Source organism: Apostichopus japonicus, chromosome 23 (genome assembly GCF_037975245.1).
Source record: "Apostichopus japonicus isolate 1M-3 chromosome 23, ASM3797524v1, whole genome shotgun sequence".
Lineage (NCBI taxonomy): Eukaryota > Metazoa > Echinodermata > Holothuroidea > Aspidochirotida > Stichopodidae > Apostichopus > Apostichopus japonicus.
This window is the reverse complement of record NC_092583.1, coordinates 1482687-1510284: the sequence shown is the minus strand read 5'-3', so window position 1 is coordinate 1510284 and position 27598 is coordinate 1482687. Positions and strand designations below refer to the sequence as shown.

The 27598-nt window shown below is 38.9% G+C and overlaps 2 protein-coding genes across 3 annotated transcripts in view; one reads left to right on the top strand and one right to left on the bottom strand.

The window, feature by feature from the left end:
* Positions 1–4: 4 nt before the first annotated feature.
* Positions 5–15870, bottom strand: LOC139964815 (methyltransferase-like protein 27). The gene is made up of 6 exons (XM_071966817.1): positions 15717–15870; positions 11345–11602; positions 9050–9172; positions 3425–3563; positions 2655–2747; positions 5–2433 (listed from the first exon to the last, which is right to left on the bottom strand). Exons 2-6 carry the CDS (start codon positions 11534–11536, stop codon positions 2231–2233), a joined length of 750 nt encoding a protein of 249 aa, XP_071822918.1. The 5' UTR covers positions 11537–11602; positions 15717–15870; the 3' UTR covers positions 5–2230.
* A 5310-nt stretch (positions 15871–21180) lies between these two features.
* LOC139964806 (alpha-1,6-mannosylglycoprotein 6-beta-N-acetylglucosaminyltransferase A-like) overlaps positions 21181–27598 on the top strand; it is a 72508-nt gene continuing 66090 nt past the window's right edge. Inside the window, exon 1 of one of the 2 annotated variants that reach the window (XM_071966789.1) lies at positions 21181–21476. The gene's annotated coding sequence lies outside the window, so the exon portion shown is untranslated. The remainder of the gene's footprint in view (positions 21477–27598) is intronic. The other variant, XM_071966790.1, reaches the window with a different exon arrangement.

Here is a 27598-nt window from a genome sequence, read left to right as displayed (position 1 = left end):
AGTGTTGTTTTTTTTTCATTACGTTGCCTTTATAAAAAAAATATATATATTTATATATATAAACCGTAGCTTTCCTGGAATATATATCGGCATGGCAATATGAACTAAAAAATACGCTTTTCGAAAAAATGAACTTGCGCCACCTGAGAAAATTAAAATATTTGGATACAGCGCTAGAAATCATCCTGACATTGGTATGCATATATGATATGAAATAAAAACGGGCCGTATTTTAGGTTAAAGCCTCCCTTCCCCCTTCCCAACCCACCAAAAGAATCGCTCCCACAAACATGCATGTACTCTTGTCCCCATTGTCATTCTTTTTCAATCCGAGTTATTAAAAGCTGCTTTTTGTACCTAAAGTCACCTAATATAGAATCTGTGTGTGTCCGAAATTCGTCACCCCCCTTACTATGATATAGTAAGAATCACTACACACTGAGAGCACGTGATCAGTTCCAAAAATACCACTGAAATAATAATAGAAGTTACGCTGAGCACGAGATAGTCATGTGAGGTCTACCCCTCCCCGTGGCCGCTAAATTGATGAGTACTTTGTCAGAGGGGGCCGGGGGCGTGGAATAAGAAACATACATATGTGTGATATGTTGAAGTATCATATCACCAGAAGGCCGGTCGGTCGGTCCTAATTATTAAGTTCACAGAGTTGAAATATTGTCTGTCTTTCTTTTCGGTTATCCAGTAAAAATCATCATTTCGATTTGATTTGTGGTGGGATAAAAGCAATTCTTTGATATGATAAATTTCCGCGGGCAGCATTGATATGGTTTTAGCCGAAGAAATTTTGACCAGCGGGGGGGGGGGGGCAAGACAAATTGCCGCGGGTCGAACGTTTCCCACTTTCGCGATAGCAGATTTCAAATGCCAAAGATGCAAACTTGTGTCGTCGGACGCTGAAATTAATAAAACAATAAAATGTAACACATGGATTCATAATTCAGACAAACAATAGAGAAAACTAAAAAAAAGACCAGACGCCCAGATTTTTAAGAGGGCGTTAGTGAGAAATACTTTGGAACGGACGGTAAAAGCAGAGTATGTGAAAGAGCCATAGACCCCTATCATCACCTTCAACATCCTTTAACCTTTTACCTTTAACCTTCCAGTTAACTTACGTCATCAACTTTAGTCCTGAATATACCTAACTACATATAGTTTTTATAAGTACTTTTTTTTATATGGAAGATTTTCCAGATTAATGCCAATACATTCAAGAATGGTTACATTAGACAATTCAATGTCTTTGAGATTTTGGAAACAGACGGAATACTGTTTAATGATTCGAGATTAGTGACCATTATAATTCGACATTACGAGCGCCATTAAACTGATATCCTTGTGGCTAAAATCTTTAGGCGACAACCAAGTCCTTATAGCATTTTATATCGCGAAGATAAGAGCCTTTTTCTTTTCTTTTTTTCTTCAAATTTAGTGATCCCTTGTATAAATGCATCTGGCAACAGTAGAATGGAAGATGTCATCAGGGCAATTCAGCTGCAAATGTCTTTGTTTTTTGTTTTTTGTATAATGGTGTCGATCAACTTTGTTAGCTAAGCAAACATTCCAAATATATAGGGTTGCATGCAGCGTTAACTCATATCATAGCCTAAGTAAAGCCTATTGGAAGAGCATTTGCACAGATTAAATCAAAGACCCTCCCCCTCCCCCCTCCCCCCTTCTGTGATGCAACTTCCTGGAATAAGAGGGAAAGGGGAGGGTACTTTTACAACGAACTAATTGTAACAGTATGCACAGCTATCGAAACAAAAGCGATGAATATACATGAACAACAGCTGGGGTCAATTTCCATTCTCCACTTTGTCGGACAAAAGAAGTACCATTATAGGGTCGATGCGTTTTCAATGCAGATCATAATTTTCCGGTCATCTCCGCCCTACGCCAACCCCCTGAAACGTTGTCAGATTTTTTTAGGACAGATACTACTGTAGTGGACGGCAAGGTCTATGTCCATTTGAAAAGCTGAATTTTGGGAAATCTCTGTTAAATAGTTTTACCTTATCGACAAGTTGTCTTCCACCTTCCCTTTTTCTGTCTTTTTGGTACCAAGTGGTTCTCATGACAAATTCGGATACGAATAATATTCTAGTTATTTCTAAAACAGCTATCTAGTCAGTTCTACAACTATATCTAATACATTTCTGTGCAACATAGAAAAAAAAAAACATGTGTATGTTTTCACACGGATGAGTTAATGGCCGTTTAAGACCCCGTCACCGCGGCGAAGAATGAATATGAAGCCGGGCTCCTCCCCGATATGAAAAGACGGCCTCTCCTCGACAGTGGCGCAAAGTCCTCTTTTCTTCAACTCGGAGAAACAATCATCGAGTTTAGTGCGTGAAAATTCTTCAAACTGAAAGTTCCAACCGGCGCAGCTGAATATGAGGTAGCCTCCTGCAATGAGAAGAAAAAATAGTTCCGGCCACCCATGAAATTTAATGCGATGAAACACGAATTGTGATAAGTACAGCGATGCAAAAAGAGAGAAAAGAAAAGTTCCAATGTTAAATCTGACTATAACCCCCCCCCCCCCCGATTTTAATTTTGTCGGGCGGAGGGAGGGAGGGAGGGAGGGGAGGAAGGGAGGGTTAAAAGATCGAGGATAAATAGCATACCTGGCTTTACAGCCCTTAACATCGTCTGAATGGTATCATACGAGAGATGGCCTTTCGCAACTGACCCGCCACAGCTCACCGCATCATATGAAGCTGGAAAAAAAATTTAAATCAGAACAGAAGAGTAGTTCAGTAAGTGAAGTCTCGAAGTGTCCTGAAATATTAAATACGCATAGTAGAGGGATTGGTCGAGTAGATTGTAGTGCAATCGTTGTGACGAGACAGGAGGTAAGGTGCAGACACCCCAAAGTCTTGTTTGGTTTGAGTATCCGTACATGGTCTACAAAAAAACAAAACAATGGTTACCTGTCTCCATATGTGACAAATGCTCTACAATCCTCCTTAGGCTACCAACCCATATTGGTAGCATTTCAGCACTGCTTCTCCCCTCCCCATTCACTCATTTCCGGGGGGGGTGGGAGGAAGGAAGGAACTCTGTGGCAGGTCGAGTTGGATTGAAATGCACATGTCGAGGAAGGATGTGAATGCCATTCATGAGAGTTAAAAACAGACGGTTTGGAGGAGCGCCAAATGTTTGTCTATAGGAGTACGCCCAAAACAACGAAGAGGAGAAGGTGAACTGGTTAAGGGAGGGGGAAAGGGGTGGGGGAACACCCGCCAAATCTGGAGTACGAAAATCACTAAGAGTTGTGAGTAGAAGGTGTAAACCTCGACAAAAAGTAAACAATATTGAAATGCGATGAATGATGAACATCTGTCTTCGAAAGAATTCTTTCGACAACAACAACAAAAATAGTTAAATTACTTACCATCATCCACTTCTGGTATTTTCTTGGAATCGACCATGCAGTGGAAGTATTTTTGGTAGATGCCTTTCTCCTTCGCCAGCTTTAACATTCCACTCGATCCATCAAGGGCATCCATATTGCAGAAGCCGTGACCTTTCAACTGTAAGAGAGATATACCCAAATAACAGAGTTTAAAACGAGGCCCGGCATGCAGAGAGAATATATCGGATATCAGCCTTCCAACTGCAGATGTTGGTCAGTTTGAGCTGCGAAGACTCTAGCGGGCCGGCGGAGGGCTGGTCGAAAAGAGTGGCCAATTATGTCACGTGATTTGAATTCCCGATCTATGACATGGCTGTGACACGGGTGTGACATGCGTCACCAATTTCGACACCAATTTGGTTGCATTTGTCTGTACAAGATCACACCTTTTTTTTGTGCTTTTCTTTTCGTTCTGTTAATTTTTTTTATATCTTATGTTAGGCTTTCTTTTGCCTTCCATATGTATATACATAAAAACGATCTATGGACTTACTTTCTTTCTTTCTATTTTATTTGTAAAAGCACATTGTATTCTTTGTCTTTGTTTTCGGAAATTCGAAACTCAAAAGAGGGATTCGTCAAGCACTCAAATGACTTAGCAAAAGAACTGCAATTGCAAGTAGATATAAATCGCTTTAATTTCAGAAACAAAACCAAAAAAAAATTGTCTGGGAGACCCCGGCTTTGCCAGTCAGAAGAGTGTATATTATATTGAGCAGAAACAACGAGTGGCTTCGGAAAAATCATATGAAATTTGCATAATATATACAATGTCTTGGAATTCAGTCGTTTTGTTGTTCGATTTCATGGTTTTGAAATTTTGGTAAAACTTTGCAAACCTCTCCGCTAGCATACAGCCGACGTTTCCCAGAATAATATGAATATTCATGAATGAAGGTAAATAGAAAAAAAGAGAGTTAGAATCGGTTATATACGAGAATGGTCTATGACGTCAGTTGTCAGTTACCTGCCCTCGTTTCCTGTCAATGAACGAGAATATTTATTCGTCAACTCCATCATCTCGTTGTGGTCAATAAAACGCACCGGTCGGCTCTGGAACTTTCACATATTAAACGAAACGGCTGGAAATCTCAGACTAGACGGCACATTTTTAAGATTTTAGAGATGTTTTCACATCATTCTTAACTTTTTTCCTCATTTTGTCTTCCTACTTTTTCTTTTTTCACTAACTACATGTATATCGTGCATGCAGTTTAGTTTGAATTGATTAAGAACAAACGGGTGCTCTCACGGGTAGTTATTATATCAAATGGTTTAAGTGTGATCAAGTAGTGATATATAAGTGGTTTTACAAACGGTGTGTGAAAACATCGTTAATGGAAAAATAATGGAAAGGGAAGAGTGTAGTCTATGGGGCGAGAATCCCCAGCCGTTTGCATGGAAAAGTTCTGGATCAACGGGCGAATCTCTTGCTGTTAACGCTGGAACTGGGATCTGATCTTTACTTAGATCAGAGAAAGATCACTGACTGTGAGAAGATACAAAATGTAAGATTTCCCGATTATTAAAAAGAATCTTTCTCAAAAAATGAAGAAGAAAAAAAATGGTAACATGAGAAGAAAGTATACTCACTTCAAGAAAAAAAAAGCTTTCCAAAAAAAAAAAAAGGCTATAAGAAGAAGGAAAATTGGTTATTGTGATGGCGCGAACAGATGACAAGAACAGATGGTGTATTTTCTTTTTTTCATGATGACAATTGGTGAACGCAAGACCTGACAAAAGGACATACAGACAGACAGACAGACAGACAGACAGACAGACAGACAGACAGACAGACAGACAGACAGACAGACAGACAGACAGACAAAAAAAAGGACTTGCCGTTGTAAGAGAAGAACATTGTCTTAACATTCAAGCGGACCATCCTTACACCAGGAATTTCGCCATTCGCCAACTTTTGTCGACGAATAATTATTAAGCACATATTCAAATACTTGCAAATCAATTTCCTATTTATCTTTCGTATCGGCAAAAGTAATGTGTCCATTTCATGAGCTATGAAGTGTGATCTATAAGTCTTAAGGAAATACCGTTTATCATTTACATAGCTTGACATAAATGCTTAGGCCAAATGACTCCCTCAGTTGAGAAAATGTGGATTCATATTTATTGGACTTTAACAAGTGGCAAGATGGTATCGTATTAATAGCCGATGCGGTATCCCTTAGATACACACAACGGGTTTGAATAGGTATTTCCACATTTGTATCATGTTCTTCACGGATTCGTACAATCTTACCGAGCAAGAGTGACGTAAAGATGGCGCTATTACTGATCATGAAACGCTAACATGGAACGAATCGTGTCCTAGGAGTCTTTCATAACCTAAGGTTATATTAGTATCCGGGGCGATCTTCGCATTAAAAACCGGACCAAATTCGAATACATTTTGTCAGATAAGTTAAAATAATCGACAGAAACGGCAAAATGCCGGTTTCGGACTTTCAAGAAAACTCCAATTGTTACCATTATAAACACGTGAGTTTACGTATTCAGTGGTCAGTTGGTCACCACTATTGAACCTTATTTCCCTAACTGCATTACTCTTAAAGTGAAACAAATAAAGCACCAATTGTCCCCCATCAACGTTGGAAATTAATGTGGAGGTCCAGGACTTTGCTTTTGGGAATGTCAGCAATCCTGCAGGCAATGATATCGGTGGTGGTGCCATAACGAAAAGACCATTTACTCCAGGTTATACACAGGAACTTTCCTATCTATTTATCCCATCAAATTTATGACCAAATAGCACCAATGCTTGTAATGGGTGGGTACCCGCCCAGCTCTAAAGGTATAGCTATATATATATATATATATATATATATATATATATATATATATATACAGTATATATACTATGCTATACTATAGGAAAGATTAAACGTTAAAAACGGTACAGCATAAAAGCGATGACGTGAGGTACACGGTAAGCACAACAAAAAGGTCTGCGTGTTTAAATATTCAAGTACAAGGGCAACGATATTGTTTTAGCGGATGCTCAGATTTTCTCAAGCGAAGCAAATAATAGCAGCAAAGCGGAATAAAAAATCCCACACCGACGAAATCTATTCATGGCTAAAATTATACAGTCACGGTTTACTGAACTGTTCTCAGAACTTAAAGAAATCTAGTCGAGCAGAAACATTCCTAACGACGGGGTAAAGTAAAGCAGACATGATATTTATATATATCATATATATCTATATATATCATATATATATTATATCATATATATATCATATATATCTATATGATATATATCTATATATCATATGTCTATATTTATATATATCATATATACATATATATATATATGATATATATATCATATATATCTATATATATATATATATATATATATATATATATATATATATATATATATCTTATATCTATATCTATATAATTATACATATATATATAGGCCTATAAATATAATTATACATACATATATATATATATATACATATATATATATATATACATATAGAAATTAATTATTAGAATATAATTATACATATAGAAATGAATGTGTACTTGTGCAGCAAGTGGTATGAAAGATATATAGTAAATAAATAAAGATCAACACACTAGAAAAATTCCACTTCACGACCGGTTCGTCCTTTTGGGACTCATCAGGAATCGAACCCCTTGTGTCAGACCGAGGTCCGTACCACTCGACCAGTGATTCTACTGGTGTGTGAATGCGTATAAACTGACTTTTTATAACTGTCAATGAGGGCGTATATACAACCCAAGTGTTATGATTGTACACAGTTCACCCCTGGTGCTTTGAATCTGACAATTTACACAGAATTACCAGTTATACTGTAGCAAGCCAAGCCGTAAAATAAGAAATGAATGTGTAGCAAGTGGTATGACAGATATGTATTAAATAAATAAAGATCAACACACCAGAAGACTTCCACTTCACGACCGCTCGTGAAGTGGAATTTTCCTAGTGTGTTGATCTTTATTTATTTTATATATATATATAATATATATTATATATATATTTTATATATATATATATGTATATATATATATATATCTTTATAGGCTATATAATATATTTCAGTGCGCGAGGTACTGAGTGACCACGCTCACGAAGGCGCGTTATATATAGTAGCACGACATGAGAGGTTCTAAAGGGCAGTGTTCGTCGGGGGAGGGGGTTGGGAGGTGCGCAAGGAATAAAGATAATACTAATACTACAGTAGCTATACTGCGTGAACGGTTAAAGCAACAAAGGGTAAGATGATAGTGGGAGGGGTGGATAGAGGAAGGGGAGCTGTGCAAGTATGCCGTAATTACCAGGTACTTTTCATAATTCTGGTTGACCGTCGTCACACCACCGCCGCCACCCCCACCCACACCCCCATCCCCACGTTTTTACATAACCAGCGCACACGGGAGTAGTTTGGCTGGTATAAAAAACCCTAGTAAATATTGGAAGCGAACTAAATATTAAAGAAAAACAACAAATGCACCCCTAACGACTTCGACTAAAGTCGAATAATAATAATTATAATAATAATTATAATAATTAAAATAATTATAATAATTAAAATAATTATAATAATTAAAATAATTATAATAATTAAAATAATTATAATAACTAAGGCTGCTGCTGATGAATTACCATAAACTTAACGCAAATATACTCTATGGATGATACATGCTTCTCTTTTCTCATAGTATTTTTTTCTCAGTTTCTTTTTTGTTTTGGCGAGTTATATAAGGAAATTCGTATATGCACTATACATCAGAGGGATGGGAGGGGTCGGAGGCATTGGCCGGGTGGAGGGTGTGGGGGAGTGGGGGGAAGGGGCTGTTAACTAACGATGATGTACAGTAAGCGAGACTAACCGATTAGCGGAAACACCACAAACCAAGCAGCAGAAGAAAGGACTATTAACAGATGGCGCTGTTAATCTAAATTGTTTGTGACGCGGTAGCCGTATTCAAACCTCGGAAATTCGTAAAAAAGGCTAAAGACAAACAAACAAATCTGTCTCATTGTAACATTTAAAGTTGAGCCAAGCCGTGACTCATGGGTACGACATTGTACTATCATAATCAATAATTGATTTTCAATATTTTCGTCATCTTTGTTTGATTTATGACACATCTCTTCAAAAACTGGCCTTTGAAAATCAGGAGCTTCTTTGCCGCCCAATGTCTGTTTTTCCTCTCTCCACCTCTCTCTCTCTCCCCCTTTAGTTCATTTTGTTTTTGAGTGGAAATTGGGTCTCAATGAATGTTGAGTTCCTTGACGCCGGAAGGTGTATGGAGAGACGAAAAACGAGCAATAACGCATGAACTAGCGCACCAAGGTTAACACTGGCTAGATGACAGTCTGCTAAGTTTTGATCGGAATATTACGACGAATAATAATCGATGTCGGTTAACCGGCGAATATTGCTCGGGGAAATAGAAAACGAACCCCCCCCCACCCCCCCCCCCTACTCTGCGCCATTTACAATAATTTGCCATTTCTTTTGCTGCTCGTCCTTCACATCACACACAAACACTGCAAAAATAGAAAAAATGGGTGGAGGTCAAAATGTTAAAATATCTCACCAGGAGGCCTATTTTGCCCGAGCCAGCAGCTAGATCCAAAACTTTCGCCCCTCTGTCTTTGACGTAATCGGCGAGCGCCTGCGCTGTATCTTTGTGGTAGATGAAGTTAGCATGCTCGAATTGCTGAAGAGAAACACAAAGATTGAAGGGAAAAAAATGATTCAAACGTGAAAATCTAGTACAAACGAGACATTTATTATTTGTTTCATGATACTATTGTTAAGCTTCAAAATTGAAAACGAAATTGACTATGCATGGATATATATACTCTGTTTTCCAAAATTGTGGATATCGTACAGAGAAAAGTGGATGTCACAAGCTTTATTTCCCATCAACCCTCGCAACCCAGACAAAAGTGACAAGTTGAAGCTTTTCTCTTGAATTCGTTTCACTCCAGGGGTTGAGACAAATGGCCAGCTCCCTCCTATCACCCCCCCCCCCACCCCCCCCCCCCCCCCACACATGAAAGTATCAAACACGCTATTAGCCCCTCTTCTGCCACCCCACCCCACCCCCCGTCCTGTATTTTTAAGCGTAAGTTCGATGTTGGATTCTCGGACATCCCCCTTAGATTGATTTTAAGCCAGCAATTCCTTCCTTAATCGGAGATAAGCAATACAGTTATGTACACGTACTATCAGAATGATGATTTGTTTGAAATATTCCTCTCCAATTTTTAAGTAGCAGCTAGCGATAACAAAGGCATGCCTTGCATTGTACACATACTTAAGCCAGTTATTCGAGCACATGTATTGACGTCATGGAAAAGAACGCACAAAACAATATAGACATCTATGGACATCTGCATGCTAGAACTGTGCCAACAACATTGGGGCTCTCAATAAATTAAACGGGGTCAATGCAGGCTACAGCTAATGGATGACCGTCTTCGCATAACACACGAGAATTAATTGGCTACGCGTAGGGTTTCATGCCCACGGGTTTCTACACTGTTGTTGTACGAGCTTTGAGGGGGGTAACCCATTTTTTTATGCCGGTAACGTCCAGTTAATTGAACAACAACAATAAGACTGCGTTTTGTTTGGTGAAACTCGATATCCCTTAACTTAATTGTGTTCTCCTCATCGCTTTGTTTACATTCACATATTATGTAAACATTTTCTAAGCACTAAACTCAATTTACTGATGGAATCAAAAGCTTGCCGAAGAAAACCCTGAACATTGACCTGTGTCTGAAACGAATGAAGTTGTATAGGCCGGTGGCTACGTATTAGGATGGGATGGGTTCATGCTACCTAAAGGACATACATCACCACCCACCCGTTGCAAAATACAAGAATAATGTTCAACTAGATATGCATTACTGGTAAACATGCAAGAAAATTAATCCATTCGTGCAGAAACGAAGAGATTAAAATCTGATATAGCGTCTAACAAAATAATTAACACATAACACATAGGCTTCTCACATAGGCCTACCCATATTGCGTCAAGTTAGCCCGTTCGTGTGTGTGTCTGTGTGTGTGTGACAAAGTCACCAATATTGTTCCCTACTTTCAGGTCCCAATGGAAAGAAAGGAACAAAAGGTCCTTTCAAAGTGTAGATTCACCATTTCACATTAAATTCCTTCCGTGTTGATATTTGTCGGTATAGTACAAAGCAAGTGCAGTAACGCTGCCCCAATATATATTTGGCCACATAAAAAAAAAAAAAAAATTGCTTTTAAAGCTGTAATTCGTGATACCATCTTAGACCATAAATAATAGTAAAGGTACATAAAAATTGAGGGGGGTATATCAAATAATGTCTGAATGATAAAATATTGCGTGATCTTAGCAGGGCGTTTGTATAACAAGCCCTGGTCGTATAACACAAGACACAAAACACAGAAATGCACTTGTGTATAGCTTTACTTGGCATTGCGGGTATCTGACCACTTTGCTTCATGCTAAGACAGTCACGTATCACACAAATACTTCAATCTCTCATTTGACGTTGAGACAAATCCGATTACAATCTCTGCCGCACACACCCTGCCATCACCCAGTCCCCTCTCCTCATCCCCCTGTTCACCTCTCCTTCCCTCCACACGTCCCTCCACACGTCCCTACCCATGACACTTCCCCCTCCCCTTATTGGCGTTGTATGTGTTCCTTCGTCATACTCTTCCCTTCCCAGCGCCCCCTCCCCCACTGTCCCATACTTATGCCATCATATACTACCAGTCTACCACCCACCCCGACGCACCCCCCCCCCACGCACCCCCCCCCCCCACGCACCCCTCACCTCCATTTTCGAGATGTACGCGGTGTATCCTGGTCATAAATACTTACGTCATCATACAGGGTAGCTTCCCCGTCGTACCACTCAATGACGGATTTGCCAGATGAGTCTTTCGTCATTCTATCGTGGAGGTCGGACCGCTTCACCAAGTATTCTTTGAGGTGGCCGTTGGTACCCCCGTTGGTTATACCGTTGGTGGTGCCATGGGTCATGGGTTTTATGTTTGATGAGTCGGTCGTCATTTTTAGCAGCTGAGGTTTGAACTGAACAGTTTACGGTGTGGATGAAAACGAATAAGGAAGGTGAAGCTGTATAGAAAAAGAAGAAGAAGAAGGCGAAGAAGTGTTAATCGAAAGCTACAGTATATTTCTGTATGTATCCCTTCATAATATATTCGACATTATGGAACACTTAAAATAAGTTAAATTTGTAAAGCAACTACAAGGTTCTATATCCTCTGAAATTTTGGCACGTGAACCTAGAAGAGAAAGTGCATGGCTTGAGAAAAGACAGGTAAGGGGGAGTGTTGTAAATACATCTAATTATATCAGGGACTTCCCAATTTGAATACGCAGTATATGCAAGTCCCGTATATACTAAGCATATACTGTGTTTCACTCGAAAGAATGACGGAGGACTTAGCCAGCCAAAAATGGGGATGCATTCAGACAATCTTATCTGGAATATTTCTGGAATATTTCTCCTGTCTATGAAAGTGTCTGAATTTGCATGTCTACACGGGATATCCTGTTTAGCTATAGAGTAAATCCGCTATCACCGGGTTGAGTCTTGACCCTGTCACCCTGGTCTGGTTTTGGTGTCACATGTATATCCAACTTTAATGTTGTACTGTGTATATGGTTGCCCCACACTCCACTATATATCAGCCTGTATTGTCATCAGTAATATAATGGTGTGAAATTACACGGGTCTCTCCGGAGACTGAAAGCCGAACCAGGAACAATATAAAATCGGCTATTGTGACGTAATAAAAGGCAAACATCGGACCATACAGTCCAAACAATCCTGACGTACACAACACGGACATAACGCCCTATAGGCTTATAGGCCGCTATTGCTGCATATATGCATACCACAGTAAACAGTACACAAAAGTGTATACGGTACATTGCCTATATATGGTTGGTTATATCATCTGTTTTTACCTCCATGGTTATATCATGGAGCTATTAATAGCTCCATGGATATATGAATAACCTTAACTTCACCAATAAACATGTCCAAGGTACATGCGCTTGATATTATTAAGCAAGACTTGTCAATCCCATGCAGTGACAATTGGGGGTGGGCATAGGGGATACAGCCCAGGACCTGGGATAATTAAGGATTGGATTAAGAAAATATAGAGGTGGCCCGGGCATATATGGCGTTGAGAACAATGAAAAAAAAAACAATAGAAAAGGCCCAATGATGATGTGATGAAATCTCTGTAAGGCATGGATTATGTAAAGTGTGTAAACAATGTTTGCATTCCTTGACATGAGCCGCCCTGCATAAAATGTGATAAACATCAGTCAGGCATTTAATCTGTGCCAGTGCCCACCCCCCGTGCCCCCCCCCCAATGTTCTTTTAAGTTATATCGATGGAAGTAGTTCATGACAGTTATCTCTTAATTATCAAAAAATACCAATAATGGTGTTTGCTTTTTCTTTTTTTATCTCCTTGAAATCTCTTTTAGCAAATTATCTGATGATGACCTTGCCTCGAAGGTGTTCGACTTAAAGGGCTTCCCAACCCACCAACTGTTACAAAACTCAATCAGTTGCTGCGACCCTCACCTCCCGGGGGGGGGGGGGGTCAGCGTCCCAACCCCGTTATTGAAAACCGCTTTTACACGACTGCATCAGTCATGAATCAACGTCAAATATTCTGATAATCAAAGTCCTATAAAGAAACGAATAAAAAAAAAAAGAATACACATTTTTTTTTACTATTGGTAAAATAAAGTATACTACCAAGGCGTAGTGGCGTAGTACTACGTGGCGTAGTACTACGGGGCGTAGTACTACCAAGGCGTAATACCAAGGCGTAGAATCTAGTTCGCAGGTTTCGTCCCAGGGGAAAAAACCGCGGGGGTGGGGGGGGGGCATGTTTTTCGCCGGATGGAAAGAAACAGGTTTCTACCTTTGCAGTGTCTTCCACTCAAAATTGAAAGAAACTCAAATAAGCGAAAATAACTTTTTAAATTTTAAGACCATTATTTTGAGTACTAACTGATTAATTTGAGAATTTACGAAGTAAACAGAACTTAGAGCACAGTTACAACTGTCAATAAATCAGCTGATAACACAGACAGTGGAGCTATAGAGCCTAACTGGACACAACTTCCTGCTTATATCTAGCCAGGATATATTCTTCTTTCAACGCGTATAATTTCCTGTGTCCTGGATTGAATTCACTACAGCTGGTTCCAGTGCTCTGTAATTGTAGGTTCTTGGGTCCTACCTATTTGGGGGGGGGGGGGTTGAAGACATTCACGTGGCACTTAAAGAGATATTAGAATTACTATTGTGGAGGGATATGATGGGAAGGCAATGCCAATGAGTTAAAGTTTCTAAAGCCGGGACAAGACATCTGATGTCAGTCTTTGTATATGTCAAAGTCCATAATTCTCAAGATTTCACACTGGTCAAGTGCTGTTTTAAACTGTAGGCTATGCCTATCTGCCTATCATAAGGGGAGGGAAGCAACGAACTTGCACGTAAAGGGAGTTTTCAAAGTTGTTGTATTAAAGACAAGACAATAGACCTACTGTATACTTGTATAGGTAAAGATTTAAAACTGACAATTTTTTTTTTTTTACAGAGATGGACTTCTAGAGACACTATAACCTTGATTTGTAATCCTTTAAGAAGTGACAAACATTGTAATAGAGATAGACTTTTAAAGAAACGTTATCTCAATTCTTGATGAAACAGGTTTCGTCCGGAACAAAAAACCCGAACCCTGATCAAAGGTAAGTGACTTTAGCGACACGAAGAGAGTAAGTATATAAATACTCTCAATTAGGTAGCCTAGGCCATGCCAAGGGCTGGCATTTTGGCCCTGCGCTGCAAGTGGCTTTAACTATACAAATAGTATATAAGCTACGGTATGTATCAAATCACACATTAAGGCAGTTGAATGGCTTCAAGTTGCACAAATGCACATTCGTTCGTATCGTTTACTTCTTTTGCTACAACATTAAATAGTACAAGTTTGCACAAAATACCAAACATAATATGAACCGCCATTTAAGTAGAAGGAAGTCAAACTAAAAATCCCAGAAGGGCTTTCAAACCTCCCCCCCCCCCCCCTTCCGCCCCCCAAAAAAGAATGAAGAAAAAAGTCAAATCAGAATTTAAAAAAATTGAACAAAGGAATATTAGCTAGAAAATAGACAAAGCAATAAACAAATTAATTAAGAATACGAAAAAACAGACTACAAGACCATCAAATTCCCTAACATACCCTCACAAACCCAATCCCCGACCACCCCGAACACAACCCCCGATCAACCCCCCCCCATACACAAACACCCATGGCTACCCACAGTGAAATTGTGCTGAGACAATAACCCATGTAATTAATGCACTCAGAGATAATAAAATATAAGCAAGAACTTGTAACGTTAAACTTTAAATCAAGGCAATTTGATTTATACTGGTTATGAATGAGGCACACGTTTTGACACAAAGCTACATAGTATTGGGGTGGGGTGAGGTGGGGTGGGGGTGGGGGTTGTAGCGATAGGGCTGCTGAGGTAGAGTATGGAATGGGGCTGGGCAAGGTATAAGGTATTCGGGGAAGGGGATAGCACTGGAACAAAATTTCTCGTCGTTACTATTCACATGGTTCCCTGTAAGTTTTTCGATTCGTTTAACATTAAACTGCTACAAACACCGTAGAATATAGCTAAGGCTTCCATCCTTGCACTTCTCATATTTCGAGAGTCTGCCAGATTTATAGATGCACATTAAATACATAATTTACCCATCTTGCGCCAAGTTTTTGGAGATTAATTAATAAAATTCTATAGATATAGCTATAGGCCTATATATGTACATATATATATATGTATAGATAGATAGATAGATACATGTGATCAAAAAGTGTTACTGCCATTTGCTACGGCCAAAAATGTTTGGTCATTCCTCCACCTGAAACATGAAATTAGCATTATAGAGAGCAGAAAAGGCACCTCGCGTGCACACGCAATGTATACCAGGGAACACATGCAGAGACATATAGAGAGGCTAGTAACCGTGACAGCGCACTATTTTGGAATTCGTCTGGCAATTAGAAATGATCCGTCGAACAGTACTTCAAAAAGACTTCTTTAGCAGATACATTTTATTTTTGTTATGTCCTTAAATTGATGTGAATTTCTCTTTATTAAGTGTATCTACACATATGCTTACCTTTGCCTTCGGTTGCGAAAACGGGAGCGTCTGAAAGGAGAGGTGCTTTGTGAATTGTAAACTCAAAACAGAATTGTCCACGGTGAAATATCCATGTGCTAGATATATCCGTATTGATTTGTATTGGCTATTTTGGGTTGGAAAAGGCCTATCTATGACGTCATAACATTTGAACCAATAGTAGGATCGCATAGATGAAAGGGAGGCGTTCCAAATATCAATTGAACTGAAAGGTTCGCACGGCGAGGCAGACTCTTTTGTTGTTACGTTAAAATGGAAAATTCCACTCCACGATAGATTGACAGAAAGGAGTGACTAATTATGTATTGAGCAAGGAAAAAAATGAATATCATTATCAATGCTAAAAGTAAAATTCTTTTCTAGCGTTTTGAAAACTCGCAAAAGGTTATTGTCCACTACCATGTTACAAGCAGGATCTGTTGCTTGGTAACACTGCATCCAGCCGTGTGACGAATGTGTTCAAACATTTTGCATCGTATGGGGACTGCCAGCGAGCTGTTACTGTGACAGATCGCTTCTCGGCCTTTTGGCTAAGATCATGTGTAGTATTATATCTGTTCCCTTTCGAGGGGAATCATGATGCACAGCTGACGATGACCACACAGTCTCGATACAAGGGGAATGGGGTTGAGAGCGGATCAGTCGTTCGGTTGTTTGGTTTTTTCGTGCCCCGGTTCTTTTCTATGTGACTTTTCTTACAAAAGTATTTATAGATCGTGGGAGATATATATATTGTAACAGTACGGAGTGTCTCCCTGTATAAAGTGTGCGGGGGACAATTTGTACCAGCACATTTAGTCCGGTCGGACACTATATCATCCTGCTGAAATTTGTACCCCCCCCCTCCCCCTTTCACAGCAAATATAGATCGGCCGGACGAATTGTCCTGGTACCAAATTTCCGCAAATACTTCATAGTATATTTTGTCCTCGCATATAATCTTAGCAATTCGTAATTCAAAGGTCATCTATTTGTTATATCAATCATCAAAGCAAATGCATACATAATTTGATGTTTCAGGAAATAAAATGAGACATTGTTCGTAGCTACAAACCCAAAACCCCCAAAAATAGAAAAATGGAAGAAGAAGTCTTCCAACTGTAAAAGATGTTATCATGTTTTTGATGCAATTGCTGCTATTTTATCCTCCGTATATGTTGCATGTTGTATTCAGGTAGCTCCAGGTAGCGTGGAATATTTTTGTTTGCTAATAACAACCCTGAGGTAGCTGGAAGACACTTTTCTGACCTTGAAAATGCCATCACTGCCCCCAAACCCTCTCCGTACGGGCCTGACACCTATTTCTTGACTTTCATTACCACTTTATTGTTTACTTTCTTACATTTCTTTATTTTTCTTACTCTACCGTCGAGTCAAGGGTTTTCTCTCTTGGCAAAAAGATGGAGGGGGCACAATTTATAACAAAATAAACGACCGTCGGTTCAAAAAGGATAGCGCTGTAGCTTATTTTCTCCATCATCGGTTTTGTATACAAGCTTGTTGTAAAGCTAATCCGGGAGATAAATAGAACTGCATTTGCCTGCAAACGCGCAGTTAGTAGTGCACGTGAAGTGTTTGCAGTTTTAGGTAGAAAGTTTCATTTGTCCATGGTGTTATTTTTAGGGCGGACAACACACCATGGGAGTATAGTCATGTATAGGTATCTACAAAGTGAGGGCGCTTGTGAACGCCGTGACAGGCTTAGAATAAGTTGGCTATACATGCAGCTAGCCTCTGAAACTGCAAATGCACAGAGACTATATGAAACTTTTAGTTTCAACGTCCAGTCATATAGGTATCGTTTACTTGGCCAGTAATTCCAATATTGTAGCGCGCACGCGCACTACAATAACTAGCCTACAGTGGAATGGTTTCGAACCTCTGGACAGTCAATTAGTGTCCATGGCCTAGTTGGTGAAGGTGTCCTCATACAAAGCCCCGACGCCCGGTTTCAAATCCCGGAGGAGGCTGTAAGTTTTTTTTTTCACTGTTCTGGGTTTTCCAACTCATTATAATTTCAAATATATATTGACTGATTAATTAACCCGAAGCATCCTTTTGGCTCCGATGCATGAATAATGTTCTTTTGGAAAAGTCTTTCGAACATGAAAGCTTTGTGCACCCGATCCCATCACTATACCTCCCCCCCCCCCTCACACCCCTGCTTGTTAAATAAGCTTTTATATCATAAACATTGTTACTCCAGTTTGCTGGTGGATCATGTTATATTGTATCGAGTCACACAATTTATTGCTTCAACCACAAAAACATATGCAAAAAAAAAAAAATTCTCCTTCAACCCTTATTAAGAATCTTCTACTCAAGTATCTAATTAATAAGATTTTCGCTAAGAATAATTTAAAAATCCTCCCTAAATAAGTTCGACTTTCTAACTGGGAGGAGGCTTCGGCTCTTGCGGAGGGAAGGGGCCCCTAGTTTAGGAACCCGGTGGCTAAAGTGGGCTTGTAAGTCAAACTCCGGAAGTAAAGTTTTCCTCCGGTTAACAGTCCAGCCACCGGGAAGAGAAGTTTCGTTTTCTTCGGCTGAGTACTCCCGGGAGGGTGGTCTTGCTGGGGCTGGGGCATGCCTCCCATGCAGTAAATTCAGCTTAAGCTCCTCTTTACTTCAGTTGGTTTGTGACTTTTCTGTAAACGCTTCCATGATCTGAAAGTATTTGCTAGTCTTCCGTTAAAGGCATTGAAGACTCGCCCCAAACCGCGTGCAGCCATCGTTGCTTGCAAGTGATGTTTTGTTCGTGTCGCTACAAAATGCAGACAGTACAGTAATGAAACGTGATACCTTGTTATATTTAGCTGGACCTGAGATGTCCATCGCTGTATTGTTTGTACACTGTGCTGTGGGTATTGACCGCACTGCTGTATGTACTGACTGTACACTATAGTGTCTAATTACCGATGCATAGAAAGCTGTGTGTATTTTCTGGGACTTCTGTTACACCTCATTCGAAACTAGGTCAGATTACCGGCATTAGACGTTTCTTTTTGTGCGAGTCTTCACACCCTTTAACCTGATTTTCTCGATCTCTCTGATAGTTTCTCTGTGGTTTACTTTTCCCTCAGATTCAGCAGAGTGAAATGATAGGAGGAAGTGGGGGAGGGGGAGGGGGGAGAGGAAAATTCCCTAACTTCGGGCATGCGTTGCAATTTTTTTTCCAGTAAATGTGTGAAATAATATCATGGAAGTATACATGTCTCAGAATACAATGGCAGTGATGAGTCGGCTTTAAATTGTAGACACCTTATACATAGTTGCTTCAAGTTAGTCCAAGAAAAAACATTTTCGACATTCGTTGTTTATTTTTTATTTTAACAATTTCTTTCTCAATTTCAATTCTTTCCCATATATGTTGAAAAAGAGAGAGAATGCCGAGTCAAACAATTTATGTTCAGTTATAATCGATCTTGTTATACTTCTGCGGAGAACTGAGATAGCGCCCTCATTTCATGACTGCGGAAATAAGCTATGTCTGCCAAAAATTGTTGATGAACTTAGCCTGAGTATTGTATTACTCTCCGGACTGTCTCTAGTCATATTCCATGTCCTTTATCGGAGACCTAATTTAAAAGAATCACTTCTTATTCTTCTACAAATATCGACAATATATTTCCAAACCTGACCAACCAACACTGCATAACAGTGTTATTAATATATTAGTTAACTGTGAATCAGGAAATTTTATATAACTCACGACGATTTCAATTATAGATACAGTCATTTGCCTTTGTCGTTTACCTCCATTTCATTAATAAAAATTTGTTCAAAGTACCTCTTTCGAGATCCGGTTTTAGGAATCACAGATGTTTTCGAGTTGGTTAGCATCATTTTTTTATCTCTAGAGCAAGGCAAATATGTCACCAAACCAGAATTATTATTGTTCGATACAGGTGACAAACGCCTAGAGTGGAACTACCACCTTCCTTACCGGTTTCGATCCTCTGGACATACAATCAGCGTCTATAGCCTAATGGTTAGGGTGTCCGCATATAAAGCAGGAGGCCCGGATTCGAATCCCGGTGGAGGGTGGAAATTTTTTCACTGTTCTGGATTTTCCAACTCATTACGATTTCAGTTATATATATATTTATATATATATATATATATATATATATATATATATATATATATATATATATATATATATATATATATATATATTTATATATATATTAGCGTAGATATTTAAGTAGATATTAGCCGAGTATGCAAGAAATGTTGTAAAATTGAACATATTAAGACATTGCATGAAACCATAATTCATAGACCCCATACCCCTCCCCGTAGGAAGCGGTTCCAGCCAGTCAGTGGTAAAAGCTCCACGTATCTGAATGAAAAAAATATTGGCGGCATGTATCATGCAGACCAAATTCTGTATATTATTTTTTTCTTCATACCGCAAACAAATATTCCTGTCCTTGCAGATAGTGGTAGTATGGTAGTTCAAGCGGTAGAATAAAAGAGAGGGCGCACTATAATTAAATGATTATTGTTAATGATAATATCTGTTTAATGATAGTGCAGTTTTTTGAACTGGGCAACATTGTTATTTGGATGTTTCAAAAAACTACCATCAAAACTACCTACGAACTTGGTAGCGTGTAGATAACAGGTGTGGGCTAAGGAATTTGAAAATTAGGTTTCTTCCTACAAGAAGTAGCCCATCCATGGTCTATATTCTTTTGATTAGTTTGGCAAGCCCTAATTTGTTTGACAGCCCTCCCAAACATTTTTCGAGCCATAAAAGGGATAGCGACCCCTAATTTGAATACTAGGATCCCATTTCAATTGCAGAGGTGACGCGTCAAGACCTAAAAATGTTTCAGTTTTGTTATACCAGTGCTGATTATTTGGCAATGGAAAATTGTAAATCTTCCGATTTTGGCGAGGAAAGTTGGAAGATACGTACATGTTCTTCCAGAACTTGTAACTTTCAACAGCATCACAAAGGCTTTTCTACGTCTCCCGAAGTAATAACATCCTCAAATATAGGCTAAGTAGGCCCTCATTTTAAAAAGAAACTCACGGCTAGACCCACAAGGAAAGTATATTATTCATTTCGTTTTATTTTAATGTTTCAGCATCTCAGTAAAGTGTTAGTTCGCCCTCGCCCCATTTTGGTTGATAATTTTTATTTTCTGCTACATTTCCCCTCTTGTTTTAGTTCTGTTGTTCTTTATTTCCTAAAGTGTTTGCTATTTGTTAACAATCGTTTTGCTTTTAAGGGCCTCGGGGGAGATTTGCCCTCTTGCTAATGCTAACCAAGTTTTTCCCTTCTGTCAAAAGGTAAATTAATAAATATATGTATAAGAATGTGCTTTATTAATAGGTGCGGACAATAATAATATAGTTCTTATATGAGCAGGATAAAACATTTTGTTCTGAAAGGGAGCCCCCGCCTCTACCTACAAAAGATACTGCTCTTGCAGCATGTTGCTAGCATGAAAATGACTTGGTCAAGTTTAACGTCACATTTTACCATTTATGTTCATTTTGTCTGCAAATCACGTTACATTGTACTTCCTATTATTATACGTAACTGCTCATCCGGCAATAAACGGGTGATGCTGTCTGCTTGTTTCTATAGGGACTTGTGAAGCTGCGGCATCCCGAGGAGAAGACTGGAAGTTTGGACTTTGAGTGAGGCAGCTACTAATTATAGTACTATTGGCAAAGCGCTTACGTTAACAAATATTAAGATGGCCTACTGAAAGAACTCCACCGGTAAGTCTTATCCAATATAGGGAACGATTCGGACCTTGTTAGATAACCAATACTCTAAAAGATAACATGGCATGATTGTTCGAAGGTAGCAATACGGGACGTCCTTACACTTTCACTGTTACAGTACTAGTAGCATATAGTAGCCTAGCTTAGGCCCGACCTAACTAGCGCTCAGTTAGGCCTATGGCCTAGGCTATATAAGTAGCTTAAGTTTCTCAAAAGTTAGACTAAGTTAGCCTAGGACATATACTATGGCCATGTCTAACATTGATCTTAAGTTAAGAGCCTTTGGCTATTGTTATATTGGTACAGTTCCACAGGGACATCCTTATGTATACAAGGGCCGTGTCATTCAGCCATCGGCACTGCCAGCGGGTCACACTAATTAGCGTCAACTCACGACAACTCAAGACAACTCAAGACAACAGGTTTAAAATACCATCAAATACAATTGATGTTATCAGAGTATATCCAGAAACACGTTTAAAACTGACTGGAACCAGCGTGCATACAGATCTTTCAGGGGAAAAAATGTTTTTGTCGTAAAAATCGCCAACTTTTTTTCTAACGACGTGATGTCATTGCGCTTGCGCAATGACATTGGACCGAACCATTACACTACAGGTAAGTGTAATGTTTCAATCGAGAATGGTGCCCACACACTGGTAACTTGGCAAAAGGCGACGAGCTTCATCTAATTTTACTTAACTACTTTTTATGACTGTTTTTCAGACAGAAACATGTCCAATATAGAGTTTATTACGTTGGGAAAGGGTCTGAAGTTCATAGCAACTCCAGTAAAACCTAAACGAAGTGATCTTCTCATGTCATTAAAAGACCTTAAAAGAAAAATGAGAATCCGCTTCATCATGCAGAATAAAATGCAAAAAGGGATTACAAAATTCCGTCTACCCCCCACATGGTCACCTAACATGACTTTTAGTAAAAACCTAGAGGACTATCTGGAAGCAACACAAACCGAAATGGCAAGTGTTACTATCCGAAACGCCAATAGCAACACGCATAAGGCGGAACGTTTTGCACTAAATTCAATTAAAAACGACCGCTCTATTATTGTCAAACCCTTCGATAAAGGTAGAGGCATTGCTTTAATGAATCACTCAGACTATCAAGCCGAAATTGAAAGGCAATTAGCTAGTCACCACCAAAAGTTAAAAAGTGATATGACGTTTCAAACTAAAATTTTAGTCCAGGAAACACAAATTGATATGTTCTCTGCAAAAGAGATCGATAAAAGCACCTTCGAGTACTTGTCACCATATAGCCACAAGATCCGCACACCGGTCATATATGTGCTACCAAAAATAAATGTGGAATACAATAAGTGGTTCAAAACATTTCCTGTGATGCTGATTATAAAATTCAATACAACAGCGATCTTCCCGCGCTGGGCCGCATGACACCTTGTAGTGTGCGAGAGTAGTCATTGACCTTACCCTTGCAAGTAGGTTGGGAGTTAGGAACGCTCATCATTTACCGTGAATGGCACTTTTACATTCACAAAGCCTGTGCACTATAGTTAGGCTAGATTTTTCCATTGAGTTCAGTGTGGTTAGGCTACACTCATGGGATGTCAGTATTGTGGAAGGGGAAATGATACCGAGACCAATTGTACGGCAATAAACCAAGGCACAAAGAATGTGAACAATAGACCATTGATAAGTTGCGACGGACTGTGTAAGTAAGCTCCTATTCATAAATTTATGTCACTCTTTCTTGTTGCTAAGAAAGCTTATTGTTACGTGTTCGTAGACCCAACCCAGGGCTGCCTCATTAACTTGCCAAGTGAAGTACTGCGGTCACTGGGCCGTGAAGAATATTCAGTAGCAGCACATTGGGCAGGAGATTTGCGCGGAACCAGGCGCAGACTAGATTTGGCTTTGCTCCCCAAGCCAAACCTCCACAAGGCATCTCTGTACAGGGTACCTACTGTACTATATTATGTACAAAGTTCCAGTACAACTGCATGCATGAATTGAAGGTCATCATCAGTGTTGCCGCTAAACATGCTAGAGAGTCAGATTACGGTCACCAAATTCTACAATTTCAACGAGTATTTTACAGCCCCTAAAAGAGAACCAGTTTTTCAAACCAAAGCATTTAATTGTCTGGTTTAGTTAAATCTCCAAAAGCTGAGAATAATATGGCGTATCAAGGCCTCTAGAAAATGTAGTAAACTTGTACAGTTGAAATTGTGGCCAAATACTGGGGATCTTAAGGGGTGTGAAGACTCGCGCAAAAAGAAACGTCTAATGCCGGTAATCTGACCTAGTTTCGAATGAGGTGTAACAGAAGTGTTAGACAGGACCATCGATCCCAGAAAATACGCACACAGCTTGCTACCATCGGTAATTAGACACTAGTGTACAGTCAGTACATACAGCTGCGGTCAATACCCACAACACAGTGTATAAACGATACAACGATGGACATCTCAGGTCCAGCCAAAGATAACAAGGTATCGCATTTCATTACTGTCTGCATTTTGTAGCGACAAGCAGAAAACTTCACTTGCAACTTGCAAGCAACGGAAAGTTCACTTTTTCAGAGCGCGGCAGGCGGTTTGGGGCGAGTCTTCAACGCCTTTAAAGAGCCCTTTCGATGGAGTGTACAGTATATGAGAAAATGAGAACCCCTATGGAATGCTGTCTTTAAATTTAATGCAACCATTTTTCATTCATATTGAGTAAACCTTACAAGGTTTGATAGAATTTAGCTACCAAATATATGCAACTAGTTGAGCTCAATGGTTATATTGAAACTGGGACTGACCATTTCCATTTTCTGGTGATAAATTAACTTTCCCTTCTCTCTTTTTAATGCAATGTTCCTTGTGCCACCAACAGAGGAATGTTCAAGCAGATTAGAGTCTCTCAATTCCCATTGTTTACATTGTTTGTGCAGTTAGAGATTTAAGCTTTCCACTGATATACCCCGAATTGAAAAATATCCATTGCTGTAGCCTGGTAGACATGTGCTCTAGCTGAAATTCTTAAGTTCTAGATTGTCATTCAAATAGGCCATTTAAAGAAGTATGTACAGTACTGGAGATAAGTAGATAATAGATTCAGTACAACCTTTTTCATTTTGGCATCCAAAAAAGGTAGATAGGGGAGCTCTTGGTGTTATTATGATGCCAGGAATAGCTGAGAAGGATTTAGCATCTTCATCTGTTTTTTTTTTCTAATTCAGTGAAGAATTTGGTGTTACTTTCAGGTTTTGTGTGACAATAGCTGTGATTTTGATGCATAATTTAAGGAGGAGTACAAGTGAGATGTTGTTAACAGGGTAATTGTATCTGCTTGAAATTGAAGCAGTGACCACACTGGATTTGCCTAACTTCCATATGTGTACAGTATAGTACTGTACTTATACAGTTGATGCAGTACTACCGAGTAGCCTGGCTATGTTTCCAGAAACAAATCGCTTCTGCTGGACGGGTCTTGCCAAAAAAGACACATTGTCAGATTAGATGTGATGGTAAATACCAATTTTCAAGTAAGTTGTCAACATCTAGAACACCTGACACTGAATTGAATAAAATATTGCTCTTGAGGATTTATATAAATTTGCTCCTAATATATTGGAGACCAAACAAAGCATGTTCACTCTAGGTCATATTTGTGTACACATGTACATAGAGCAGGTTTGAAGGCTACTGTATAAATTTTGTCTCTTATAAAATACTAAACTGTACATCAGGGGCGAGCAACCTTTCTTTACATGGTGGTCAAATTGATGCAGTCTGGTATCCTGGCGGGCTGGACCAACATCAAAGCAGGTTTTTCCAATGTACGACCACCCCCCATCTCCTCCCCCCAACCAGGTACAACCCGCTATTAAAAGTGCCATGTTTTTACAATTTTAAGTTGAGATTTTCATCATTTTTTAATTTACTTTTTTACTTTTTTTTTGAAAATTCCAGAAAGTCCCGGGCCAGTTAAAAGCTTCTCTCTGGCCTGATTTGGCCCATGGGCTGAAGGTTGCCCCCCCCCTCCCCTGCTGTTCATTGTGCTTGTGTATACGGTTATAAGTACCATGCTGTATACTGTACATCTTTGCACTTAATTGTATAGCAAGTTGCCCATTATATGTTAGCATATTTGGTATGCGATACTGGCCAATTATCTCCCTGACAAAACTGTGAGAAATGATATTATTGACCAGTGGCACATGTACGGTCTATTTTGACAGTGCTTAATTACTGGATGTTGTTAATTTTATTAATTTTGATAGTGCAATACTTACAGCTTTATAAAGTCATGTAGTACAGTAGAAAATATATTAAAAAGCAAAAAAAAATGATACGTTCTGTAATTTTCATGCCTTCCTCTTGAATCAACTCCTAAACAGAAATGTTAAGTTAAAACCCTATTTTTACAGATCAAAATTTTGCTTTGCCAAACCTCTGAACCTTTCAGTTTTCAAATCATTAATTTCGAAAATTCAACTTTAAAGTGAAGAAGATGGAATTTGCTATAAATTTTATTTGATATGCTTTGTTAACAAATATGTCCACAATACAGTGTGGCTTATAAAGTTCTACTGTATGTACAGTGATGGATACTGTATGTATTGTATTGTGCACTTGCAGGCCTCAGGCTCAGTGATTTACTGTCATAACTGCATCGTTTCCATAGCAATCAGATATTTTTATTTCTCCTTTACTGCTGCCGATATTGCTGGTGCTTTTGTTTCCAAAAAGTATTGATTGCCTTTCCTCTGTATTCCATATTCAAATTTATGAACAACTTATGCTGTTAAATATTCTGTACATAACTGTACTGCACACATGGATATTTGTGTACATGTACATACTATGATCTGTATCTCATAGTAAGTGAACCCTACTTGCAAGTATCTGGTGCTTTTCAAAGAAACTGTATACCATATTCATATTTACAGTATGAACAACTTATGCTGTTGAATATTCTGTATATCAGTTTTATTGAGGTACTGTATACATGGATATTTGTGTAAATGTATACTATAGTATATGTGAACCATACTTGCAAGTATTGAAGCCACACTGTTTTTATGTGGATCTTTGCATGTGGTCTCAGTTGCAAAAATCAACTATAATTAATGGGTGAGTTTAGGCAGAAGTTAAGAAGAGAGAAAACTTTGAGTCCAATTAATGTTTCATAATCTGTACAGTAGCTATAAAGATATTGATGATTTTCACCCTAAATGTTTATTAATGTCTGGAATTCTTCTCTGAGGTAATAAAGAGACAAGGTGTTGCCTCCTCAGTGCCATCCCTAAACATTAATGAATGTTAAGCCAGTGTTTTTGTAAATTCCAATAACACAAACCCAAACATGTTCCTTGAACCTCATTTTCAATCAACAGAAAACCCTTGGATCATGACTAAAGTCTTCCATATAAATAATCATCTTAAATTGCTCTTTCATTCCCCTCACAAGTTTTTACACACTGTTGATCAAATTTAACTGATATATATGATATGAAAGATGTGCTTCTTAGCATATTTCCTGAAAATTCAAGAATTTAACTCCAAATCGATGCTACTTTGAAGGAGCAGCTTACCCTTTGTATTAATTCTGTACATGTGTATGTGTGCTTCTTAAGCCGTATTAGTTATTTTTAAAGAAACCCTCAATGCTGCTTTTAATGGTACTAAATCCTTTGTTTGAATCCACAGTACTATTAGTATTCCGTAGGTACAAAATACAGATCCTATCATGATTTCTGAGGTTGAAAGAAACCCCTAATGCTACTTGGAATGCAGCATTTCCTTTTAAAGGCATTGAAGACTCGCCCCAAACTGCTTGTGACCATCTGAAAAAGTGTACTTTCCGTTGCTTGCAAGTAACGTTTTGTTCGTGTCGCTACAAAATGCAGACAGTAATGAAACGTGATACCTTGTTATCTTTAGCTGGACTTGAGATGTATTGTTTGTACACAGCTGTGGGTATTGACCGCAGCTGTATGTACTGACTGTACACTAGTGTCTAATTACTTACGGTAGCAAGCTGTGTGTGTGTGTATTTTCTGGGATCGATGGTGGTGTCTAACACTTCTGTTACACCGGAAACTAGGTCAGATTACCGGCATTAGATGTTTCTTTTTGCACGAGT